The sequence below is a fragment of the Mercenaria mercenaria genome, chromosome 1 (genome assembly GCF_021730395.1).
Source record: "Mercenaria mercenaria strain notata chromosome 1, MADL_Memer_1, whole genome shotgun sequence".
Lineage (NCBI taxonomy): Eukaryota > Metazoa > Mollusca > Bivalvia > Venerida > Veneridae > Mercenaria > Mercenaria mercenaria.
The window spans coordinates 11,838,640-11,863,668 of NC_069361.1; the positions used below are offsets into that span (position 1 = coordinate 11,838,640).

A 25,029-nucleotide genomic window follows, 5' to 3' on the forward strand; every position below is an offset into this window, starting at 1 on the left:
GAAGGTATTTTTGTTACTTTTGTCTCAGTAAAGTCATTATTACAATGAATGAAATACATATTTTCATCATTCGATTTTAATGGAATTTCGATTTATCGTTTAAAGGAAATAAGGCTGAAAATGCAGCAAACTTCAACACATTGTTTTGTTAAATTTTATGGATTGATAAATACAAAATATGTTTGATACAATAAAAACACACTGTATCCAAAAGTAGGATAGTTTGATATAAGTTTGTTTCGTTGCGTACCCTGCTTCCATGAGTTTCTCATGTCGGGCGGGGGCGGGGGAGTGGATGGACATGCGTTTGGGTGTTGCACATTTCATGTCATAAATAGAAACAAAAAACAAAACTGCCATTATTTTGCCTTGTTGCCAAGTTTTAGGGAAAATATATGTAAATAAATGCAACAAAAGAAAAGAGAAAAACATGAAAACTTTCAGTGTTTATTTCTTTTGAACGTAGTAGTATCCAATAAAATTTCTAAATATCTAAGTTACAGAACCCATGGAATTAAAATAAAAATCATTGTGATATAATGAACTTTAACATTTCGTCTTTGATAAAATGTCTGTGTTTTTTATTTAAATGCGTAAAATCGTTTTCAAAACAGAGGACTGAGCAGGAGGAAAGTGTTTGCGTGCGTGTGTGCGTGCGTGTGTGCGTGCGTGCGTGCGTGACAAGCTGCCAGTTTATGACAATACAAATACAGTCCAAAACAAAAACAAACACCACAATACATGAAACTTTCCTAAACTACAAATATAGGAATGAGTTTGCTTTTTGAGAGGTTTATGTATGCATCACAATATTTTATAATCACGTATAAATTTCATTTATTTAAAGTTTTTGACTTAACATGAAAACATTCCAAAACATTTCTTTTCACTGGATTTCTATGACCAATGAATTGGAAACGATATAAATATATCAACGGTCACACGAATGTTTTTGTAATGAAGGCAATTAATTTATTACAGCTTTTCTATTTCTTACTGTTAGCTGTTCCATAAAGATCATGACGTAAAATTTGGTCGATCAAATGAAAAAAATGTTGGCTGCTCATTCTGGAGGTCGTGGGATCGAGCCCTCATGCCTTCTTATATGAAAGAAAGTTTTCTGCTCCCAGTGCAATAACCCACAGTTCAATAATATCTATATGTAAAATTTTCTATGCATACTAGTATTTCAGAGCTGTGTGATGTCCGCATCAAACTACAGAACAATTCTAGTAAAGGCGATAACATTCTTATCTCCGAGATAAACATGTGTAAGAACCCGTTTTCTTAATTATGTCGTTCAATATCCGAAGATAATGGTTCTGATACAACATTCCAAATGGAATCTGTCAATGATGTGTGAAACAAACCTTAATACCAGTCTTACAGAAAGCCTATCAGGAGCTATTGGGTGATAAGGTGTGCTATTTGTGTTTTCCCATGTGACATTGTCTTTATTTTATTTTTTTTTTTTGTTAGAAAAAGGCGTGTGTGCGTGCGTGTACTAGGAGCATATTTTTGGAACACACAAAGAATTAAAATTTAATCCCTCTTATTCACCCCCTCCTCAGTCCTCAGCCTTTATGTCCTTTATATTTGAAGCTTTTAACAGCCTCGAGTCCAAAAAGAGCTATTACCACCTTTTGTTACGCGAAGTAAGCAGCCAAACGTAAAGATGTTGCAAACATCGTCCAGTTGAAAGCCGTGTTTGCAAATTGGGGTGATATCACATATTCGTCTGCATCTGTTTTTGAAATATCCGCCAGCGGACTCAGAATAGCACGAATCCGAATCGGGATTCAGAAACTCTACATTAATGTCTCGAAACACTGTGAATGTTGAATTGCATTCTGTAAAAAAATGTTATATCTTCGTTTCAGTTTTGATGTATTAAAATGACTATATGTAAGTCGTTGCCAGAAAGCGATATTTTAAAGTTGTATTACAGAAACATTTTTACGTTTTACAGATTTTATTATATTCTACACGTTAATGAGAGACGAAAAAAACAAGTGAATGAAGTATTACCATGCAATACAAAGTCCCCTACTGGAAGGCACCTAATTTTCTCTACTGCAGTATAACATAATGAACTGATATCTGTCAATGGTGTATAAACAATATTGTACTTTATATACAATATGTTATAACAACACACTTGGATTAAAATGTGCATATATAAAAACCCACAGTTGTTTTCATATTGAACTGTTTTGGCCGATTATAAAACAGTAATCATATAAGTTATTTATAGTAACAACAAAACAACAAAGGGAAATTAATCCTAAAAAAAATCTATATAATATAAGTCCACAAGGAACTCTTTACCAGGTAGAGATAGGTCAAAATACACCTAAAAATTGGATGTAACATGCATGTTGTACCACAGAAAAGTGGTCTCGATTTTTCACTACGGCAGCAATAAAAAAGTTACAATAAAATATATTTTTAGTAAAAATAAAGGGACGTATTTTTAAAAACAAAGGTGCCTCATGGTGGTGAACATTTGGTCCAAGCTACATCAAAATCCCTCCATGCATAAAGAAGAAATGCTCCGGACAAAGTCATTCCTAAATTTGACATTTGACCTCTAAATATGACCTTGACCTTAGACCTAGGGACCTGGTTCTTGCGCATGACAATCCGTCTTATGTTGGTGAACATTTGTGCCAAGTTACATCAAAATCCCTCCATGCATGAAGAAGAAATGCTCCAGACAAAGTCATTCTTGTGCCTGACCTTTGGTCTCTAAGTGTGACCTTGACATTAGACCTTGGGCCTGGGTTTTGCCCATAACACGTTGTCTCATCCAGGGGAATATTTGTGCCAACTGATATCGAAATCCTGTTTTGCATGACAAAGTTATAGACCGGACAGGAAAAAAAATCCTATTGACCTTTGATCTCAAAGTGTGACCTTGACTTTTAAGCTAATATTATAATCCCTTGATGGATGACAGAGTTCTGGATCGGACAGGAAAAAAACCTTATTGACCTTTGATCTCCAATTGTGACCTTGACCTTTGAGCTAAGGGTCCGGGTTTTGCGCAAGACATGTTGTCTCATCATGGGGAACATTTGTGCCAAGTAATGTTAAAATACCTTCATGGATGGCAGAGTTATGGACGGGACAGGAAAAAACCCCTGTTGACCATTGACCCCCCACCCATTGTGACCTTGACCTTTGAGCTAGGGGTCCGGGGTTTGCGCATGACACGTCGTCTCATCATGGTGAACATTTGTGCCAAGTGATATTAAAACCCCTTAATGAATGTCAGAGTTATGAACCGGACACGAAACAGACCCTGTTCATGCTATGTTAACATTTGACTGCTAAGTGTGACCTTGACCTTTGAGCTAGAGGTCTGAAAGTTGTACATGACACATCATCCTATTATGAGGTACATTTGTGCCAAGTTATATTGAAATCCCTTCATGGATGGGAGAGTTATGGACCGGACAGGAAAAAAACCCTGTTCACTTTTGACCTCCAATTGTGACCTTGACCTTTGAGCTAGGGGTCCAGGTTTTGCGCCTGACACATCGGTCCATCATGGGGAACATTTGTGCCAAGTAATATGAACATCACTTCATGGATGGGAGAGTTATGGACCGGACAGGAAAAAAACCCTGTTGACATTTGACCTTCAATTGTGACCTTGACCTTTGAGCTAGGGGTCCGGGTTTTGCGCATGACAGGTCGTCTCATCATGGGGAACATTTGTGCCAAGTAATATTAAATTCCCTTCATGGATGGGAGAGTTATGGACCGGACAGAAAAAAAGCCCTGTTGACCTTTGACCTCCAATTGTGACCTTGACCTTTGAGCTAGGGGTCCGGGTTTTGCGCATGACAAGTCGTCATGCGCAAAACCCGGACCCCTAGCATCATGTGGAACATTTGTGCCAAGTAATATAAATCCCTTCATGGATGACAGAGTTATGGACCGGACACGTATTTGCGGACGGACGGACGGAATGACGGAAAAGCGCATTCCTATAATCCCCGAAACTGGTTTTTAACCAGTAGGGGGCTAATAAACATGCGACGTACGAGTGTGCGGTACAGACACCATATTGGATCAAAGTTTACTAGAGGACTAATAAACATGCGACGTACGAGTGTGCGGTACAGACACCATATTGGATCAAAGTTTACTAAAGCACAATTTAGTTATATTTCTATACGTAAGTTAGAAATGTTCAGTTTTTAATCGTGTGGACTCAGATGAACAGGTTATTCAGGGGTGGGGTGAAGTTTCTTTATTCGCTCAATACAGAGCTAATTAAAATAGAGGCAGAGCGAACTTAAGTGTCATTAGGGATAATAAACCAGGAAGCATATTCTTACATTCCTGTAATAAACTGAAGTCTATAACGGAAAGTATGCAATATGTATTAATATTGGACCTTTGTACTAGATAACGTCTCTCTTTAAAAGGTTAAAGGATATCTGGGCAAGGGTTACATTATGGGGTTTGGCCGAAAAACTTCTAAATAGACTAGAATGTGCCTATAGGAGCCAGATGAAAAATAGGAGGTGGACAAGTTCATATCATGATTAAGACTCGTGCAAGGTTTCATGAATCTATATTCAATCCTTTTTAGCTAGGCGTGTCACAAGGTGAAAATGTGCATGTTTGACTATTTCAGGGGCCATAACTCTAAAAATAGGAGGCGGAGCCAGACGACAAATAGAAGGTGCGCAAGTTCATATCATGATAAAGACTTATGCAAGGTTTCATCAATTTATATCAAATACTTTTTGAGCTAGGCGTGTCACGAACTGCGGACGGACGCACAGACACACGGACGGACGCACGGACAAGAGCAATTCTATATACCCCCGCCACTCATGGGGGTGGGGAGCACAACAAGTCGAAATTCTAGACAGTACAGGTGAATTTGGACTCATCGTAATTACATTTTTTGATCATTTGGGATAGTATATCTCCTTGATACTCGCTTAAGCCGTTGCCAGGAGGCATGTTCATTTCATTACCCCTATTGAACAGATTCCACAGACTCAATAGGTGCTACGAAATGTCAAACCCGTTTTAATGTAAATGGATTTTATATGAAATAAAGAAAATTTAGATTAAGTGGTGATCAGCCTTTTGCGACTTGAATCTCCCGAACTGACAATATACAAAAGAAGGATTGCCATTGTTGTTATGGACGAAATACTTTTTTCAAAAAGTTCCCTTATGCATTTATGCATATGGAAAATATGTGTTGATATTATTTCAGGTTTTTATATGCGTAATTATTGGTTCGTTATTTAATTCTAATTTTGTACGCATCCAGGCAATTTTAGAGTGTGTTACTTAAGAAATAATCTATAACAACACAGTGCTTTATCGCTATTTATACACGATGGGCGGTTATACGTCGGGCGTAATAATTTAAATTATCTCGGACGACGTATAACTGCCAGAGTGTATAAATAATGATAAAGCACTATTTTGCTATGAATTATTTTGATTCTTATATGTTCTTCATTGTAAAATTTATATCAAATATGATGGAACTGTTTCTTCGCGCAAGCATGGCGCCAATAGTATAGGTCTTTGTTTATACACACCAGGGCCGGAAATGGTAATACGTCTTGCGGCAGAGTTCAGTTCAGGCGAAAATTATTGCCAATTATTCAGCAAACATATTTTGTTACCTCTCATGAACAGTCGAACGGAATCTGATATTATATTGTCTGGTCCAAAATGCTAGACTGTATTGATGGAACACTGACTTACAAAAAGATATTAAAATCCCTTAATTGATCAAAGAGTTATGGACCAGAAAGGACTTTTGACCTCCGATATTGACACTGACCTTTAAGTCAGGGACAAGGGGTTGCGTAAGACAAAATATTTAATTATGGAAAGCATTTGCGCCTAGAAATTATTAAAATCCCATCATGAATGACAGAGAAACTGACCACACTAAAAACACTTATCGACCTTTGACCTCAAACTGTGATCTAGACCTTTGAGCTAGGGTCTTGGTGTTGCACATGACATATCGTCTTATCATAGGGTACTTTTGCGCCAAGCGATATCAAAATTCCTTTAAGGATTCTTGAGTTACAGACCGAAAAAAAAACCATAAAAAAACAAATTCTATTACCTTTGACCTCCAAGTGTGACCTTGACGTTTCAGCTTAGGGTCCGGGTGTTTCGCATGACATGTTTCATCTAGGGGAATATTTGTGCCAACTGATATTTAAATCATGCTTTGCAAGTAGATCTCCAAGTGTGACATTGATGCTTAATTTAGGGCGCTGTGTGTTGCTCATGAAATGTTGTCGGATGATGGGAAACATTTACGCCAAATAATATATTGCAATCCCTTGACGGATGACAGAGTTATGGACTAGATATGAAACACATCCCATTTATACCATGTTAAAATTTGACTGCCCATTGTGACTTTGACCTTTGAGCTAGGGGTCTGAAAGTTTGGAATGACAATAGTCTTACTATGGGTATATCTTGATCAAGTAATATAAAAATCTTTACATAGACAGCTGAGTTATGGACCGGTCAGGCATGTTAACATTTGACTTGCAAGGGTTACCTTGACCTATATGCTAAGGGTCCGGGTTTTGTGCAAGACACGTTGTCTCATCATGGAAAACATTTATGCCAAGCAATATCAAAATCCCTTGATGAATGACAGAGGTATGGACCGGACACGACATTGTAGACGGACGGACGACGGACGGAGAGATGGAAGGAAAAGCGCAATCCTAAAGTCCCCGAAACCGTTTTTCAACCAGAAGGGGACTAATAATTAAATAATGAGTTGTATACCTGGATTACAAATAATGCACTCTTCATTACTCTCTTCAGTCAACGCCGAGACACAAGCATACCCTTCGCACGCTGAAATCAACACAATTCTAATAAATATAATTTGCTGATTCACATTCACGGGGGAGGAATTGTTACACGATACTCGGTTGTGGAGGATATCATGTTACAGATTAACCATACCATTGATCTAGAAATACATTTTTTTTTTTGCAAAAAAAGAGATAATACCATTTTATTTTTGGCAAACAAACCGCCACCAGCGATTATTATCCTCCATATGCTGTGTTGTTATCCAACAAAACTGTAACAGCAGCATCCTAAATCTGTAATCCGATATCCTTCAACACCGAGTATTGTGTAACAGTTCCTCAATCGTGGCATTTTAACATAAAAATAATTACATCTTATTCGAAGAGTCCTTTATTTTCTACTACTCCATGATACCACTGCATTTACTTATTAATATACCCTTGTAATATTTCGAAATAAGTTGCACACCACTGTCATTTCCTAAGAGCGATAATTTCCCATTCGTACAAAAGAGATTATCTCTCAAAAATCGTAGCTCTATCTTCATGGATTAACATGAAATCTCAGCATTCAATTATATAGGGATTTCCAGCCTTGCGCATGTGGTTTTACGTGATGGCTTATTATTTTTAATCTGCGACCTTTTGCACGAACGTTCATAAGTTTCGTCCTAGGTTCTATTCTAAGTATGAACCTTTAAAACACATTATCGTTTCAAAAGATGTAACTCCTGTAATTCTAAAAATATTCAATTTTAAGGGAATTATATGTTTTTTTACGATCGACTCATACCTTAAATTAAGGATAGCCAATAGGTTATTTTGAAATGATATTCTTGAAACACCTTAAATTACACCTATGTTAATTTCGTTATTTTGTGGTCAAACCAATTTCTTTAAATATATGCAGTGCTGCAAAGTTTAACCGTGCTCAGATGAATATAACAGTATTCTGTGTGTCTTTATTGTGTAAAGAAACGAATGCAACGCAGTATTTTGTTGTCGTTCCTTCTCTTGAGAACTCTTATGGTGAACATGTCACACTTAACTGAGCAGGTAATAGATACAACGGTTTCATCAAAGGCATCCGAATTCCAGTAGGGCGCCGCCATCTTGGACTCCTGCATATTCATTACAAATAGCCTCTATGACAGTGTGTGTTTACGCATCTTTAAATCAATCTTTAGTGAAATACAACTACGTAATAACAGATCTACAAAAAACAATAATATAGTTTGAATCATATAACTCCTAAATCTAACATGTCATATTGTAGAATAGAGATTAATTAAATGAATATGCATCATCTAACAAGAAATATCTTTAAAAATGATGGTCGGCGAATTGTAATAAGGAAAGAAGCCTTAACGGTTTATGAATTTTTCATCTAACATTCATCTTTCATCTAACATTTTTCAAATTGCAAAAGTAAACACCGCACTTTATTTTATGCTTATTGGTGAAATACTGGAAAATAGCAGTGAGATATAAATCGATATCACTCACTGTGCCGAACTTCTTTTTTTCCCAGATAAATTATCTCCCTTGAAATATATTCTTTAATTACCTCCCTTTGCTGCCTTTAAAATTACTGGATTATACTAATACTCAAACCATACAAAAGTCATGAACTGCTAGACAATCCTATATAGAACAGGCTAGCTATATAATTAAATTTGCAAAAGAAATTATGTTACCTTTGTCAGCTTGGTTGCTAGCAAAGGGGTCCGGCACATGATTGGATTAAGTTTAATGGCTTATATTTGAGTCCTAGAGCGATACTTATGTAAAAAATCATACTAATATAACTACTCCATAGACTATGGGGTAGTTATATTAGTATGATTTTTTACATAATTATCGCTCTAGGACTCAAATATAAGCCATTAAACTTAATCCAATCATGTGCCGGACCCCTTTGTCCTAGATCAATATTTCGTACCTATTTCTATTGAATCCATTATGATATTTAATTCTGCAGCTTGATTTTCCAAGGACTTACGCATATTCCTCAGTTGTTTAGATTTTTCGTGTTGTTTTTTAATCTGACCTTCAGCGTGTGTTTTGGTAAACAAAGCAAGCTTCCGGTTATTCAACGAACTGACGGATTGACCCGAAAAGTTTTAAATATGCTTCTACTTAACTACCGGCATTTGTCAATGTCTCTGTGTATTTTTACACAAAATATTTAAAGACAGTTTTTGTTTTTAAAAACAAAATGGCGCCGTGTTGATTTAATGAACCTAATCACCAATATTCGATATTAATGTGCCTAAGTGTCCATGGTAATTTAACGGATGTATCATATGTAACACGGTAGCTTAAATAAATCCGAATTTCGTCATGAAATATTGGATTTATATGAACATTTATGCACGTAATAAACAGAAAATTCGTTGATCTTCACAAACTAGCATAGAATAAAAAGAAAATGTGTTTGTTTGCAGTGAGATATTGAAATATATCATCACCGATAAGGGAGACAATTCTGATATTTTCACTCAGGCTCCGCCTTCGTGAAAATATTCAATTGTCTCCCTTATCGGTGATGATATATTTCGATATCTCACTGCAAACAAACAAATATCCTCTATTTAACAATTTAAATGGTTCTCTTTTAATTTTTCGCAAAGGTTTCGTAGGGTTGCAATTTTGTTTCGTTTAATTACAGCATTAGTTTGATGAAAATTCATGAAGCGGTTCATGAGAAGAGGTCATTAAACGTGTTTATATTTTTAGCTAAATTGGTCCCTATCCCCATTTGTAACAAAATAGCAGGAGACCTTACGATATTGTTACACATCGAGTTTGATAAAAATCCATTACATTTTAGTGGTTAATGCGAAGAAAGGCATATCTACTTTTAGCTATAGTGGTCCCTAATAGGGCCCAAGTTTCTATATAAATAAATTTGGAAGAGGACCTTATAATGATGCTCCAGACCAAGTATGACAAAGATCCACCAAGCTGTTCATGAGACGCTGTATAAAGGCATTTCTAGTTTTAGCTCTAGCAGCCCCTAAAAGGGGTCAAATGTCCCAGCTGAACAAAGTTGGCTGCGGGCCTAATAAAGATGCTACAAATCAAGTTTGATTAGAATATATGAGAAAAAAATCAATTAAAGGATTTTTTTATTTATTATTTTTATTTATTTCTAAAATAGGCCAACTGATCCCGCTTTAACAAATGCATATTCGCTATTCATGAATCTTTGGACAATGACGTCACACCTATAAAAAAGTGAAGGTCAAGCAAAACATACAATTGTAATTATTTCAATATTTCTGTTTCATAAGCAAAGTTTGACCGTAGTCATATCACATAGATAAACTGTATGCAGCATACCTTCATTTCATTGTAATGAGATTCAGTCATTATATAGCATATATATAATATAAGACCGTATTCAGCTCTTTCTTTAATTTGATATATGTTGGTATTTGAACAGGTTTTTATCATATTTATTAAAATGACTTATCATTTTGAGATATATCAATATTCTTGCTAAATATACTGAGCCAAAGTTAGCTTTAAAACTGTAAAAAGCGTCGTTTAGGATAAACGCTTTGTCTACATTTCACTCAGCGTAGCACAATCAACAGAGTGAAAGAAATTGACACTCTCGTCCAATCAGGCAGAGTGTTGCATAAATCTTCCATTTTGATAAATTATCTATAATGCGTTATCAAGTAGTTTGATTTGCAAACTGAAGTCACGTGGCATAGGTAACGAAAATGAATTTAGACGGCGTTCGCCGAAAAAAAGACTCCCGACCAAAATCATCGTTTGCTATTATTCTTCTTGGTTACAAGTCTTTGCTTTCAAATGATCTTTTACAGGTTTTATTTCATATTCACTATATATTATTTTGACGTTAAGTATTACCATCGAAATATACTGTACTTATAAAGTTATTCGAGATTTTTTGCCTTATATGTCAATGTGATTTGCATGCTATGCACCGTCATTTCAATTACTTCCCCTGTTTTTATCCAGAACTGTTTAATGCATTTTCTTTTTCACTTTTATTGAGCTATAAAATGTTTCGAAGTTAATTAAATACCTTTTGATAAGTTGTTTTGTAAGATTCAACAGGAAGGTCGTATCAGTTGTTCCGGGATTCAAGCTGTGAACTTTATGTTCGCATTTGTTTTCAAACCCACTAGAGTATTGGTCCCCTACTTATATACAAGCCCTTGTTCTTCAAATTTAATTTTAAGGGCTCAGACAGCCATTTATCCCGAAATATTGATAGAATGATGATCTTTAATATTTATTGCCCGTTGATAATATTTAGGTAGAATTTTGTTTGTTGGATTTAACGTCGCACCGACACATGATAGGTCATATGGCGACTTTCCAGCTTCAGTGGTGGAGGAAGACCCCAGGTGCCCCTCCGTGATTTATTTCATCACGAGCGGGCACCTGGGTAGAACCACCGACCTTCCGTAAGCCAGCTGGATGGCTTCCTCACATGAAGAATTCAACGCCCCGATTGAGGCTCGAACCCACATCGATGAGGGGCAAGTGATTTGAAGTCAGCGACCTTAACCACTCGGTCACGGAGGCCCCTTTAGGTAGAATGGATTATCAAAAGATGAATGATTATTATTATAAATTAAATAATTGTTTGTGTGAAATAACTTTAAATACTTTAAAAAAGATAAGAATGCACGTAAACTAACAAAACTCTTTTTTCATAATTGTTTTATTAAACATCTGTAACAGGACCCTTTAAAAGAATATTTGATATGCGCTAGAAGGAAGCTTTTGGTAACCTAAATCTTGCACTACTTAGTATATTAGAACCTCTTGCAGTGTGAGCCGCCTGACATTTTACCCCTTATCTGGCATAAATATTGGTAAATAAACAACTTTAAGGTGTTTCAAATTAAGTTCCTGTGAAAACATAGAAAACTGTTTCTTACATCAATTCCTCCATTGTGAGTATACGTATTTTCACCTTGATTTTCTCTACTTACAAACTTCAGTCATCACAGAGTTTTTAAAGAGTCGAAATAAAACAGCAGTTTTCTTTCAGATCGAATAATTATGACTAGTTTTTTCTTCTTTGCATTCCAAAGTTGTTTTTTTTCTACAACAACTGTCTTTCCTGTTTCATATTTGAGTCAATGAGCTATTTCTTCACCAGCATACATGCAGTTAAAAAAAAACTAAAACAAGAGGGTAATCATGGCCCTGGATTGCTCACCTGAGTAATATGAGGTACATATATCAAATGTCAAACTGATGCTAAAATAGTAAGAAAGTAGGTCAGCAGGTCACATTCATACAAAAGTCAGTTTTAAGATCAGTGTGCAAAACTGTACATGTCACACAAATTTCAAGGCTGTAACTTAAACAAGAGGGCCATGATGGCCCTGTATCGCTCACTTGAGTTTAGTTGCTTATTTTAACCAATTTTATCAGTATTGAAATCTTTATAATTCATGAAATATTGATGCAAGAATTATGGCCCTTGTGCAATTTGATGTGGGTGATGATGAGGAATACTTATTTATAAGTTTGAAACAAATCTATCAATTAATGAGGTCACAAGGTTTTTCTATTTTTTGACCTACTGACCTAGTTTTTGATCGCAGGTGACCAATTTTGGAACTTGACCTAGATATCATCAAGGTGAACATTCTGACAAACTTTCATGAAGATCCATTGAAAAATATGGCCTCTAGAGAGGTCACAAGGTTTTTCTATTTTTAGACCTACTGACCTATTTTTTGGCCGAACGTGACCCAGTTTCTAAATCAGCCTAGATATCACCAAGATGAACATTCTGACTAACTTTCATGAAGATCCATTGAAAATTATGGCCTCTAGAGTGGTCACAAGGTTTTTCTATTTTTAGACCTACTGACCTAGTTTTTGGCCGCACGTAACCCAGTTTCAAACTTGACCTAGATATCATCAAGTTGAACATTCTGACCAATTTTCATGAAGATCCATTGAAAATTGTGGCCTCTAGAGGGGTCACAAGATTTTTCTATTTTTAGACCTACTGTCCTAGTTATTGACCGCACGTGACCCATATTCGAATCTGACTTAGATATCATTAAGGTGAACAATCTGACCAACTTTCATGAAGTTCCATTGAAAATTATGGCCTCTAGAGTGGTCACAAGGTTTTTCTATTTTTAGACCTACTGACCTAGTTATTAATTGGACGTGACCCAGATTCGAACTTGACCTAGATATCATCAAGATAAACATTCCGAACTTTCATGAAGATCCATTGAAAATTATGGCCTCTAGAGTGGTCACAAGGTTTTTCTATTTTTAGACCTACTGACCTAGTTATTGGCCGCACGTAATCCAGATTCAAACTTGACCTAGATAACATCAAGGTAAACATTCTGACCATCTTTCATGAAGATCCATTGAAAATTGTGGCCTCTAGAGTGGTCACAAGGTTTTTCTATTTTTAGACCTACTGACCTAGTTATTGGCCGCACGTAACCCAGTTTCGAACTTGACTTAGAAATCATTAAGATAAACATTCTGACCAACTTTCATGAAGATCCATTGAAAATTATGGCCTCTAGAGTGGTCACAAGGTTTTTCAATTTTTAGACCTACTGACCTAGTTTTTGGCCGCACGTGATCCAGTTTCGAACTTGACCTAGAATTTACCAAGATGAACATTCTGACTCATTTTCATAAAGATCCCATGAAAAGTGTGACCTCTAAATATGTCACAAGGAAAAGTTTACGCACGGACGGACGGACGCACGCACGGACGGACGACGGATGCTGCGCGATCACAAAAGCTCACCTTGTCACTTCGTGACAGGTGAGCTAAAAGCAAGAAAGTAGGTCGGGGCAGGGCCTCTTTTCACCCCAGGGACATAATTCTAACAATCTTGTTAGAAATCAACTAGGCAATGAAAAAGACCAAATATCAAAGGCCTTTGGCCTAGATTTTTAAATTATTTTCCTATTTAAGTCTATGTAAAACTTGGGAAACCCTGGGTGGGGCCTCTTTTCAACTAAGGGGCATAATTTGAATGATCTTGGTATAAAGGACCACCAGGCAATGCAACATACCAAATATCAAAAGCCTAGGCCTTCCAGTTTCAAATAAGAAGTTTTTCCTATATAAATATAATGTAAAACTATGGACCCCCAAGGAAGGGCCTCTTTTCACCCCAGGGTAATAATCTGAACAATCTTGGTAAAGGACCATAAAGCAATGCTACATACAAAGCATCAGAGGCCTAGCTCTTGTGGTTTCAGACAAGAAGATTTTAAAGTTTTTGTCCTATACGAGTCTATTTAAACCATGTGACCCCGGTCTGGGCGGGGCAATATTTGACCCTAGGGGTATAACTTGAACAAACTTGGTAAAGGACTAATAGATGATGCTACATACCAAATATCAAAGCCATATAGGCCCTGCGGTTTTTTGACAAGAATATTTTCAAAGTTTTTCCCTATGTAAGTCTATATTAACCATGTGACCACTGAGGCGGGATCATATTTGGCCCTAGGGGGATACTTTGAATAAACTTGGTAGAAAACTATTTGATGATGCTGCATTCCAAATATCAAAGCCCTAGGCCCTATGGTTTTGGACAAGAAGACTTTGGAAAAAAAAATCCCTATATAAGTCTCTATAAACCATTAATTTGACCCCAGGGTGGGCCATATGTAACCCTAGGGGGATAATTTGAACAATCTCAGTTGAGGACCACTAGATGATGTTACATAAAAAAATATCAAAGCCCCAAGCCCTGTTTTTTTTGGACAAAAAGATTTTCAAAGTTTTTCCTATACATATATAAGTCTATGTAAAACATATGAGCCTCAAGGGCGGGGGCCATATTTAAACCTAGGGGGAAAATTTGAACTAACTTGTTAGAGGACCATTAGATGATGCCACATACCAAATATCAAAACCCTAGCTGCTGTGGTTTTGGACAAGAAGATTTAAAAAATATATATATATTTTTCTTTCGGTTGCCATGGCAACCAGAGTTCTGCAAGGATTTCAATTCTTCGAGCAATTTTGAAAGGGGGGACACCCAAGAAAAATTACTGTGAAGTTTGGTGTAAATCTGCTCAGTGGTTCTGAAGAAGAAGATTTTTTTACAAATTGTTGACACACGACGGACGACGGACATCAAGCAGTCACAAAAGCTCACCTTGTCACTACGTGACAGGTGAGCAATAACACGACAAATCAAATCAATTCAAATCTTGTGGATATAACACTTGTATTCTCAAACTTTATTTATCATTTGATTCCGGTGAAATTTGTACTCAGTAGAACTTATATGGCACTCATAACCTCGAATATTCTTTATCTAAGTTTATATTTCTTTTCGAACTCCCTCGTATTCACTGGCCTCGTATTACAAATAAAATGAAGGACCTGAAAATTAATTGCTTAGCTTTTGGTATGGTTTTCGAACTTTAAAAAATGTACAGTCTCTTTTTAGTTTTAATATTTCCTATCCAATAAATATTATTTGATTCCAAATGTCATGAAATGTTGGTTGAGTGCCAATGTTAAACACATTAACAGCAGAAAAGGAATGGCCTAAATACTTTTTTTTTTTTGGAATAATAAGGATAAAATTGTTTTCCCGGTCCATGCTCATTAAATGTCTGCCACTTAACACAAAATTTCACAGAAATCCTCTTATTTAATGTGTGCTTTTCTGGCAAGGATTTTACATGCACGAACACTACAAAAGTAACATACTGGTACTGATGATAAACCCGAACAGAAAATGGGGTTTTTTCCCTTAACTTTTTTATTTCTGCAATTTGTAATCAATGGTCGGTATCAAAATAAAGCTTAACATTAGCTGAAAACTTTACCAAAGTTCAAATTTATATTTAGTTAGCAAACTCGCACGAAGTGAGGCTGAGGCCATGAAAGGGGTTTGTAAAATGGGGACTGTTCGAAGGTTGACTGATGATAAATTCGACCACTTTGTCATTAACAAAATTTTCTTTTTAGTATTATATTGAAACTTCCCTAAAAAGCTGCAACAGTCATTCCTGATCAAGTAATGAAAAGTGACCCAATATCAGGCCTTCATGTGGCGACAGTGAGCATGCGCAAAAAAACACCCTCTTCCCCAGTAATTTTGAATAAATATTTTTTATACAGATAAAATGTAAGTCATTTATTTATACAGAATATTTACCAATTTTTTTTTTTATTTACATCATTTGGTGTTGTAAGTGGAAGCTATTAGATGGTATGTTCAATTTTATAAATAACCGATTGCAATCGCATATATCCAAGGTGGTCGACTTTATCATCTGTCCGGGTTTATCATCAGTACCAGTAGATACCGACTCAAATTCTACTTATTAACAAGAGGGCCATGATAGCCCTATATCGCTCACCTGAGTACCATTGCTCTTAATGATAAGATCAAGTTTTGACATAGATCACATAGGCATACACTTTGAATATCATCAGGATAGATTTTTTCTTGACACAGTCCCTTTTGACCTATGGGTCACGTACTAGTCAGGACCAATCTCCATACCAAGTTTGAGGGTCCTAGGCTCAAATGCTGCATTTTTGTACTACTTCCTTACCCTGGAAGACTTAAACTAGAATGTGTCTGTAGGGCACAGGGTGTGCCCCCACACCTCCCCTCCCCTTCACACTGTTACATTTGTCACAAATAAGGGGAAATAATTCAAATGTTTGCAGTCTTAATGGGGAATAGCCTCAACAAACATTTTATGAAAAGGATTCATTATTCTAGGTCATATACTTTTTGAGCTATGAGCATCACAAACAAAAACATTCACTATTTTGGCTATTTCAAAGGCAATAACTCTGTAATAAGCGCTACTAAGATTCTCAAAAAAGATGCCAAGTGTGCAAGGTCACATTATGATAAAGACTCGAGAAAGGTTTCATGAATTTATATCAAATACTTTTTGAGCTATGCACATAATAAGGTGAAAATGTGCATTTTTTAAAAACTATTTCAGAGGCCATAACTTTAAAAATAGGGGGTGGAGCCAGCCAAAAAACAAGAGGTGTAGGTCTGGATATAGGGGCGAAGCCAGATGAAAAATAGAAGGTGAGCAAGCTCATACCATGATAAAGACTCATGCAAGGTTTCATAAATCTATATCAAATATTTTTTGTTTATTTGTTTGTTTGTTTTGGGTTTAACACAGTATTTCAGTCAGGTAACGGCGGGCAGTTAACCTAACCAGTGTTCCTGGATTCTGTACCAGTACAAACCCGTTCTCCGCAAGTAACTGCCAACTGAATCAGAGGTGGAGGACTAAAGTTTTAAAACACAATGTCGTTTATCAAATAATCACGGAGAACATACGCCCCGTCCGAGGATCGAACTCACGACCCCACGATCCATAGGCCGACGCTCTACCTACTGAGCTAAGCGGGTGGGCCAAATACTTTTTTGAGCTAGGTGTGTCACAAGGTGAAAATATGTATTTTTGACTATTTCAGGGGCCATAACTCTGGAAATTGGAGGCGGAGCCAGACGAGAAATAGGAGTTGCGCAAGTTCATGTCTCGATAAAGACTCATGCAAGGTTTCATCAATTTATATAAAATACTTTTTGAGCTAGGCGCGTCACGAACTTCGGACGGACGCACGGACAAGACCAAATCTATATGCCCCCACCACTCATGGGGGCACAATAACTTTATACTCAATCTAATTAGATGCTGCTGAGGTATATTTATTTACATAAAATAAAGGGAGATAATCTGTCATAAATTCAGTCAAAAGTTATCGACCCTGATTGTCCGAGTCCATCTGATGGCATAAATGACATTTTAAATCAGTATCTTCATTGGTTACTGAGAAACACTCATTTTAATTTGAAACAAAGGGAGGTAATTTGACATCAAATCAGTCCATAGTTATCTACCCTTATTGTCTCAGTCCAGCTAATGACAATAATGAAATTTCAGATGAGTTCTATAAATATTTACTGAGATAAATCCATTTTTATTAAAATCAGGGGAGGTAATCACGTGTTGGTATATGCATGTAGAAGATACAGAGTACAAGCCTTTACAACAACATGTTAGAAAAGAAAGTAAAAGTAGAAATTTCTTACCATGGAAGACATAAATAACGTTTAAAACAAATCTCAATAGAAGCTGCTAGGTATATTCATTTACATTAAATAATAAAGGGAGGTAATTTGTCAAAAATTCAGTCAATATGTATCGTCACTGATTGTCCAAGTCCATCTGATGGCATAAATGTAATTTCAGATCAGTATCTTCATTAGTTACGGAGATATGCCCATTTTAATTTGAAACAAAGGGAGGTAATTTGATATAAAATCAGTCCTACTTATCTACCCTGATTGTCTGAGTCCAACTAATGACAATAATGAAATTTCAAATGAGTCCTATAAGTACTTACTGATATAAATCCATTTTGATTAAAATCAGGGGAAGTAATCATATATAAAATAACTCCAGAACGTATGATTGGATTTGACAGATTCATAATGGAATCCAAGAGTTATTGTTGTTGAAGATATTTTGCAAATTTGTATCAAATTAAACCATAAATGAAGTCCCTATATGGCTGCAAAAGCCATAATAGCAACTTTTGGCCCTTAAAGGGGCCATAACTCTGGAAATCATGATGGGATCTGGCCAGTTTTCAAAAGGAACCGAGATATTACGCCAATACAAGTTGTGTACAAGTTTGATTAAAGTTGATTGCAAAATGTTGTCTCTATCGTGTTCACAAGCAAAAAATAGCACATGTTGGCCCTTTAAGGGGCTATAACTCTAAAACTCATGGTGGGATCTGACCAGTTTTCGAGAGGAACAGAGATATTATGCCAATACAAGTTGTATGCAAGTTTTATATAAGTTGACTGCAAAATGTGGTCTCTATCATGTTCACAAGCCAAAAATGGCAAATTTTGGCCATTTACGGGGCCATAACTCTAGAATCCATGATGGGATTTGGTCAGTTTTCGAAAGGAACCGAGATATTATGCCAATATTAGTTGTGTGCAAGTTTTATTAAAGTTGATTGCAAATTGTTGTCTCTATCATGTTCACAAGCTCAAGTTAGCAAATTTTGGCCATACCTCTGGAACCCATGAGGGGATCTGGCCTGTTTTCGAAAGGAACCGAGATATTATGCCCATATAAGTTGAGTGCAAGTTTGATTAAAATCAAATACAAAATGTGGTCTCTATCGTTTTCACATCGAAATTGTGGACGGACGGACGGCAGACGGACGAAGGGTGATCACAAAAGCTCACCCCGTCACTCCGTGACAGGTGAGCTAAAAATCTATGTTGGCAATGTTCTGTGAATTATATATATAACGAATTACCTTTGCAAATTCCAGAAACATTTCTATATCCTTGTGGGCAAACACATGTTCCATTACAAATTGTGTTAATAACACAATCTTTGTCATTCACACACGCCTCACCAAGCTCTGCTTTAGGTACTTCTGAAAGATATAGATTGTAGGTGTTTTATGACAGCGTAAAAAATGACAAATAATTTATTTTTAATCCAAGTCTTAACACCTTCCCATTGGCCGTAACAAAGTAATATATATAGTTGTGATAAAACGTCAAAACTGACTCGATGGCAGGGGAAGCAAAACCTCCAAATTAAATGTACTTGTATATGTCAAAACAATCACTGACCTGGTTCAATGGAACTATTCACCATTAAATGTGTATATTGACCTTGACTATCTGGTTACCATTGCCATCAATACTGCATATCCAGTTAGTTGCATAATATTGACCAATAATTGAATAACTCCATAAGTATGTACTATACAAGGTTTGAATTGAATGCTTTATGTTAGTTAATTTTGATTTACTGTGAGATTATCATCACATTTAAATGTAAAATCAAGAAAATTCAGTGAAAAAAATCGTATTCCTTAAGTGATTTTGTGGATGAGGTAACTATATTTTTAAAGAGAATTAGTTTCCAGCTAAACACAAGTTATGTGCGAAATGACCATGTAATTGTTTCTTGATTCCTATCTTTTACAAAATCTCTTCAGATCGTACAAAGCCACATTTATGTTGTGTTAGTGTACTGTTTAATTTTTAACCTTGAACATTTTGGCTTAGGTGGTTCCGATACTCCAGATTTAATAGCTTTGTGTATTGTTTAATAACCCCTTGGATATGGTGTCTGCTTTTTTATTTTGTCTTTTGACTCCATAACCTCAGATGCCCTCTCTAAATTCCAGTTTGTTCAGATCTTGGTACTTATAACATGTTTTGCTCAAACCTGCCTGGGCTAGAGCGCGTGGACGGTAGCTTGCATTTCCACAACCGTCCACGAACAGGCTCAGTCAAACCGAGCTAGCAACATTGTTGTGTATGTAGTGTTGGGCAACCTGTGGTTTTCCTCTTTTTCTATCTTAAATACCCTTTGAATTATAATCTTTTTCACTTTCGGACGGACGGACGGCCGCACGGACGGACGAATAGCCGGATAAACAATGCCAGAACAAAACATTATGTCTCCACCTTCGACCGGAGAAATAAATAAATATGAACGGAAATTTGAATTAAAAAAAAATCTAAATAGAAGAAATCGGTGATGTAAGAGATCATAACATCATCCCAGGTCTGTCAAACTAACAAATTTACACTAAAATAAGGTTAAACCAGTTATTTTGAAAAAATTAGAATCACAACTTGCTTAACCCAACAAAAAAAAAACATTTGACAGCATATTCAACATGTTGCTATTTCAAAACATTGCAACATACTCAAACTACCTTCATATTCTTAGTATTACTTGCAGCTTTCTAGAGTAGTCTCAAATTTAAGTAAGAATGATATTTGCAATTAAAGGAGGCAGTAAACAGTTTTGAGCTGTTAGTGTCGAAGTGACCAAATTAGAGGCAATTTACGGATTGAAGTGGATATTTGAAGTTTAAAATAATAATAATTGCTAGAATTGAAGTTTCAGCGGCTAGAATTGAGTTTCACTTATTTAAAGAAAATCAGTTGAGTAGCCTTGATCTTGATAGTATGACGTAATAACTTGCAGGTGCGTATACATGCTTCCTCTGAGCTAGCTTCAATTTTGAAAGTGGGTTGTTACTGGAGTATAGAACAGTGTAGCAGTTGGGGCTATCATTTGCAGGGAATTTTCTACAGCGATTTGAAAATTGGCAAATTTAGCTTTTTTCGTCATCAGTTTCCGCGACCGGGAGAGCACAAAATTCAGGTCTTGTAAACAGAAAACTAGATATTAGAGATGTATTGCAGATGGTTTGTAACGATAGACATACAGTGATGTTCATGTGGCAATATCTTTATTTCAGGTGTGTGGTTACAGACTTTTGTGTGAGGTTTTGAAAGTTGGGTAGGCGACTCTAGGCCGAGCAGCTCAGAAAATTGTTTACTCCCTCCAAAGTCCCGCAAAAAAGATAACATATTGGTAACTTTTGCTATCTTATATGGTGTCCTAACAACGTCATTGATACTATTACAAAATATTGGACGATTTATTTTTGAGTGCGGCTAATATATGAGACCAATTTGCCTGTGAAATGGTAGCTTATTTTCAGGACCTGCTTATTTTCGGGATTTCAGGGCAATTTTAGATATGAGAAATAATGGTCAAATCGCGACAGATAGTAAACACGACTGGTATATGTCCAGCCACAGGGTACCTTTGTTTTCCAGGCCTCGTATTCACAGGCAATATGAAGATATGAAGGACTTGAAAATCAGCTGTTCAGATTTTCTGTATGATTTTCGAACTTAAAAAAGACATATACGGTTTATGCTTAGTTATAATATTTCCTATCTGTTAAACATGAATCGATTCCAAATTTGATAAAAAGTTGTTCGAGTGTCAAGGTTAATCACAATCATTAACAACTGAAAAAGGTATGGCAGAAATACGCTTATTTGGTCGGAATAATAAGGATCAAGTTCCTTTTTGTGGCGATTGTCGTCAGACAATAGCCACAGAGTCGGCATAAACAAACGGATTAACATTTGATAGCTATGCAATTTCTAGCTTCGGCGCTCCTCGGACAAAATTTACATTCGGATACCCTCGGTAGCACATGGGATATTTTGGCCACCATTTTACAGTCTATTAATGATGCTTTGTTTTACCTTTGGGGCATTTTCCACTGACAACCTGAAAAAAAAGAAATATTATAGGTACATTACCGAAAGGACGTCCTTTTTTGTTAAGTAATTATAAAATAACATTTCGCTACAGGCATTCGAAATGTATATATTTGGAGACGTGTTAAGAGCGATGCTTTACTAGTTGGGTTCGGTCAAAACATTAGAATATACCACTTCACATCTTTTATATATAAAGGTATGGGTCATATTAAACTTAATCTTGTTTTCCATTTAATGTTTCCTTTAGCTGCTTCTATGTTTTTATGCATGAAGAAGTATCTTTAAATGTTGAAGTGCTCTATCCAGTTAATGTACACTTTGTCTAGTCAAAATCTAACCCAGTTATATTGTCATTTTATTCAAAATTCGGAAGATTATAACATGAGTTTTCGTTATTCTAATCATAGATACATTTTCTCATTTTATAAACATTTGAACTACAAAAATCTTAACAGGCATTTAACTGTTAACATAATCTCTGAAAAGCTGGAGCACATACACACAAAATTTAGATCTGCTAAGGAGGAAATAAACATTTATAGAAATTTTTGGGGGATGTGTGCTTGGGAGAGAGGGAGTAATGTGGCAGTGGTCGGGTAGGGTTTACAGAACGGCGTATAAAATTGAATATTACTGTTCAATATGTCACTAACGAGAAAGTAGTACAAATATTTAAAACGCAAAATATGTTCAAATGCGTCATAATTACCTTACGCCACTCACTTTCACAGTTTTTGTTTACCCGACAACATCATCAATAATTGTGTAGAAAATGTTTATGCCAGTTCTTGCGAGATGATATGTTTGGATGATGGGCAAATTTTACGAAAGTATTCCTTTTTTTTCCATACACATAACACTATACACTTTGAACTCACAAAAGATAGTTTAAATATCTAGAGCCTAGTTATACTGGGCGCATGTTATAATTAAATTTAAAGAATTTCGGGCAAGTTCTCTTATGGATAGGGGTGGGGTGTAGGTCTTAGGCGAATTCATACCAGAACTATGAATATGAATAGGTACTTAAAATGCCTAAATGAATAGTACCAGCAGATTCATTGTGCGTTTGTGCTTATAAATTAATCTATACAGTGGCTATATTTAGATAAGAGTACAATTTACTTGAATCACTTACACAAGAAATGAAATCTTTTTTGGAAGATAGCCGCACTCCTCCAATTTTACTAGCTTTACATCCTTTCTTCACTGATGCAAGGCCCATCAAGTACCATTTCTTTTCCGCAACTTCGTCTACTTTACAGACAATGGGTGAACCATTGTCTTCCTGTAATATTGTTGAAAAAACAATTGTAAGCTATAAACTCATGTATGTTTAAATGGAAAGTCAGCAGGAATATTGGCAAGCAATGAAAAGCACCGATAAGGAGATATAACACTGTTTTAATTTGGTTTGATAATGATAATTGTACCCGTAAGGGGAGGTAACACTATGTTAAAGTTTGGTTTTGACACTGACACTTGTACTGATCAGGGGAAGTATCACTGTTTTGCATGACAACTATAGTAGTGAGGGAAGTAACGACGTGTCGGAGTATGGTTGTGACAGTGACACTGTATCGATAAGTGGAAGAAGTAACGTTGTTTTGGATTTTGTTTGCGGGCCGTAACAACTGTTTCGATTAAGGAAAGTAAAATTGTGTTTGTGTTTGGTGATGACAGAGAGAACTGTATCAGTAAGGAAAATAACGATGTGTCGGGATTGGTGGTGAAAGTGACACTGTACATATAAGGGGACGTAACAGTGCGCTGGTGTCTGGTGGTGACAGTGACAATTGTTTCATTTAGGAAAGCATCGCTGCATTGGAGTCTAGTGGTGACAGTTACAACGGTACTGAAAATCGGAAGTAGCACTGTGTTGGAGTTTGGTGGTGACAGTGAAACTGTGTCAGAGTTTGGTGGTGACAGTCAAAGCAGTATCGATAATGGAAGGATAATTTGGATGGCTTTTAGTGACTTTAACAACTGGCTCGATAAGGTGAAGTAACGCTGTGTCAGAGTTTGCAGCCGACAGTACCAGCTGCATCGATAAGGTGAAGTAACAGTATGTCAGATTAAGTGGTGACAGTAACAACATGTACCGATAAGGGTAAGTTACACTTGGATGACAGAGGCAAATTCATAGATAATGAAAAAGAACACTTTGTCAAAGTTTGGTGATAACAGTAACAACAATATCGATAAGGAGAGGTAACCCTTTTTCGGAGTTTGGTGTTGACCATGACAACTGTGTAGATAAGGGGAAGTAGCACTGGGTCAGAGTAATAACTGTATCGATAAGCTAAAGTGACGCTGTTCCGGGGTATGGCAATGAGAGCGTCAACAGTATCGATAAGATGAAGTAACTCTGTGTCGGAGTTTGATTGTGACAGTAACAATTATATATCGAAACGGGGAGGAAACACTTTTTCATGGCGGCAGTGAGAACTGTATCGATAAATGGACTAAACGCTGTGTCGGAGTTTGGCGGTGACTGTGACAACTGTATCGATAAGGGGGAAATAACACTGTGTCGAAGTTATATGATGACCGTGATAATTGTATCTATAAGCTGAAATGATACTGTGTCAGAGTTTAGTTGTGACAGTGACAACTGTTCCGATACGGAGAAATAACACTGTGTCGGAGTTATATGATGGCAGTGATAATTTTACCGATAAATTGAAATAACGCTGATTCGGAGTTTGGCTGCGACAGTGTCAGCTGTATCGATGAGGGGAAGTAACACTTTTTCGGAGATTTTGGGTGACAGTGACAACTGTATCAATAGGGGGAAATAACACTGTGTCGGAGGTATATGCTGACAGCGATAATTTTATCGATAACTTGAAGTAACGTTGTGTCGGAGTTTAGTGATGACAGTGACATCAGATAAGATGAATAAACACTGTCTCAGAGTTTGGTGGTGACAGTGACATTTGTACCAATTAAGAAAGTAGCATTGTGCTTGAGCATCATGGCAATTCCAGTTCAGATACATTCATATAGTAGAACAACCTCAGAATGACCAAAACGATAAAATTGTA

General features: G+C 36.4%; 1 protein-coding gene across 1 annotated transcript in view; it reads right to left on the reverse strand.

Moving 5' to 3' along the window:
- Positions 1 to 433: 433 nt before the first annotated feature.
- The window catches only part of LOC123544979 (protein C activator-like), a 31,993-nt gene continuing 7,397 nt past the window's right edge, over positions 434 to 25,029 (reverse strand). The window contains exons 6-10 of the mRNA XM_053518621.1: positions 23,121 to 23,270; positions 21,965 to 21,989; positions 19,183 to 19,305; positions 6,811 to 6,882; positions 434 to 1,850 (exon numbers count right to left, since the gene is read on the reverse strand). Coding sequence (XP_053374596.1) covers positions 1,606 to 1,850; positions 6,811 to 6,882; positions 19,183 to 19,305; positions 21,965 to 21,989; positions 23,121 to 23,270 — 615 coding nt within the window. The 3' untranslated portion in view covers positions 434 to 1,605. The remainder of the gene's footprint in view (positions 1,851 to 6,810; positions 6,883 to 19,182; positions 19,306 to 21,964; positions 21,990 to 23,120; positions 23,271 to 25,029) is intronic.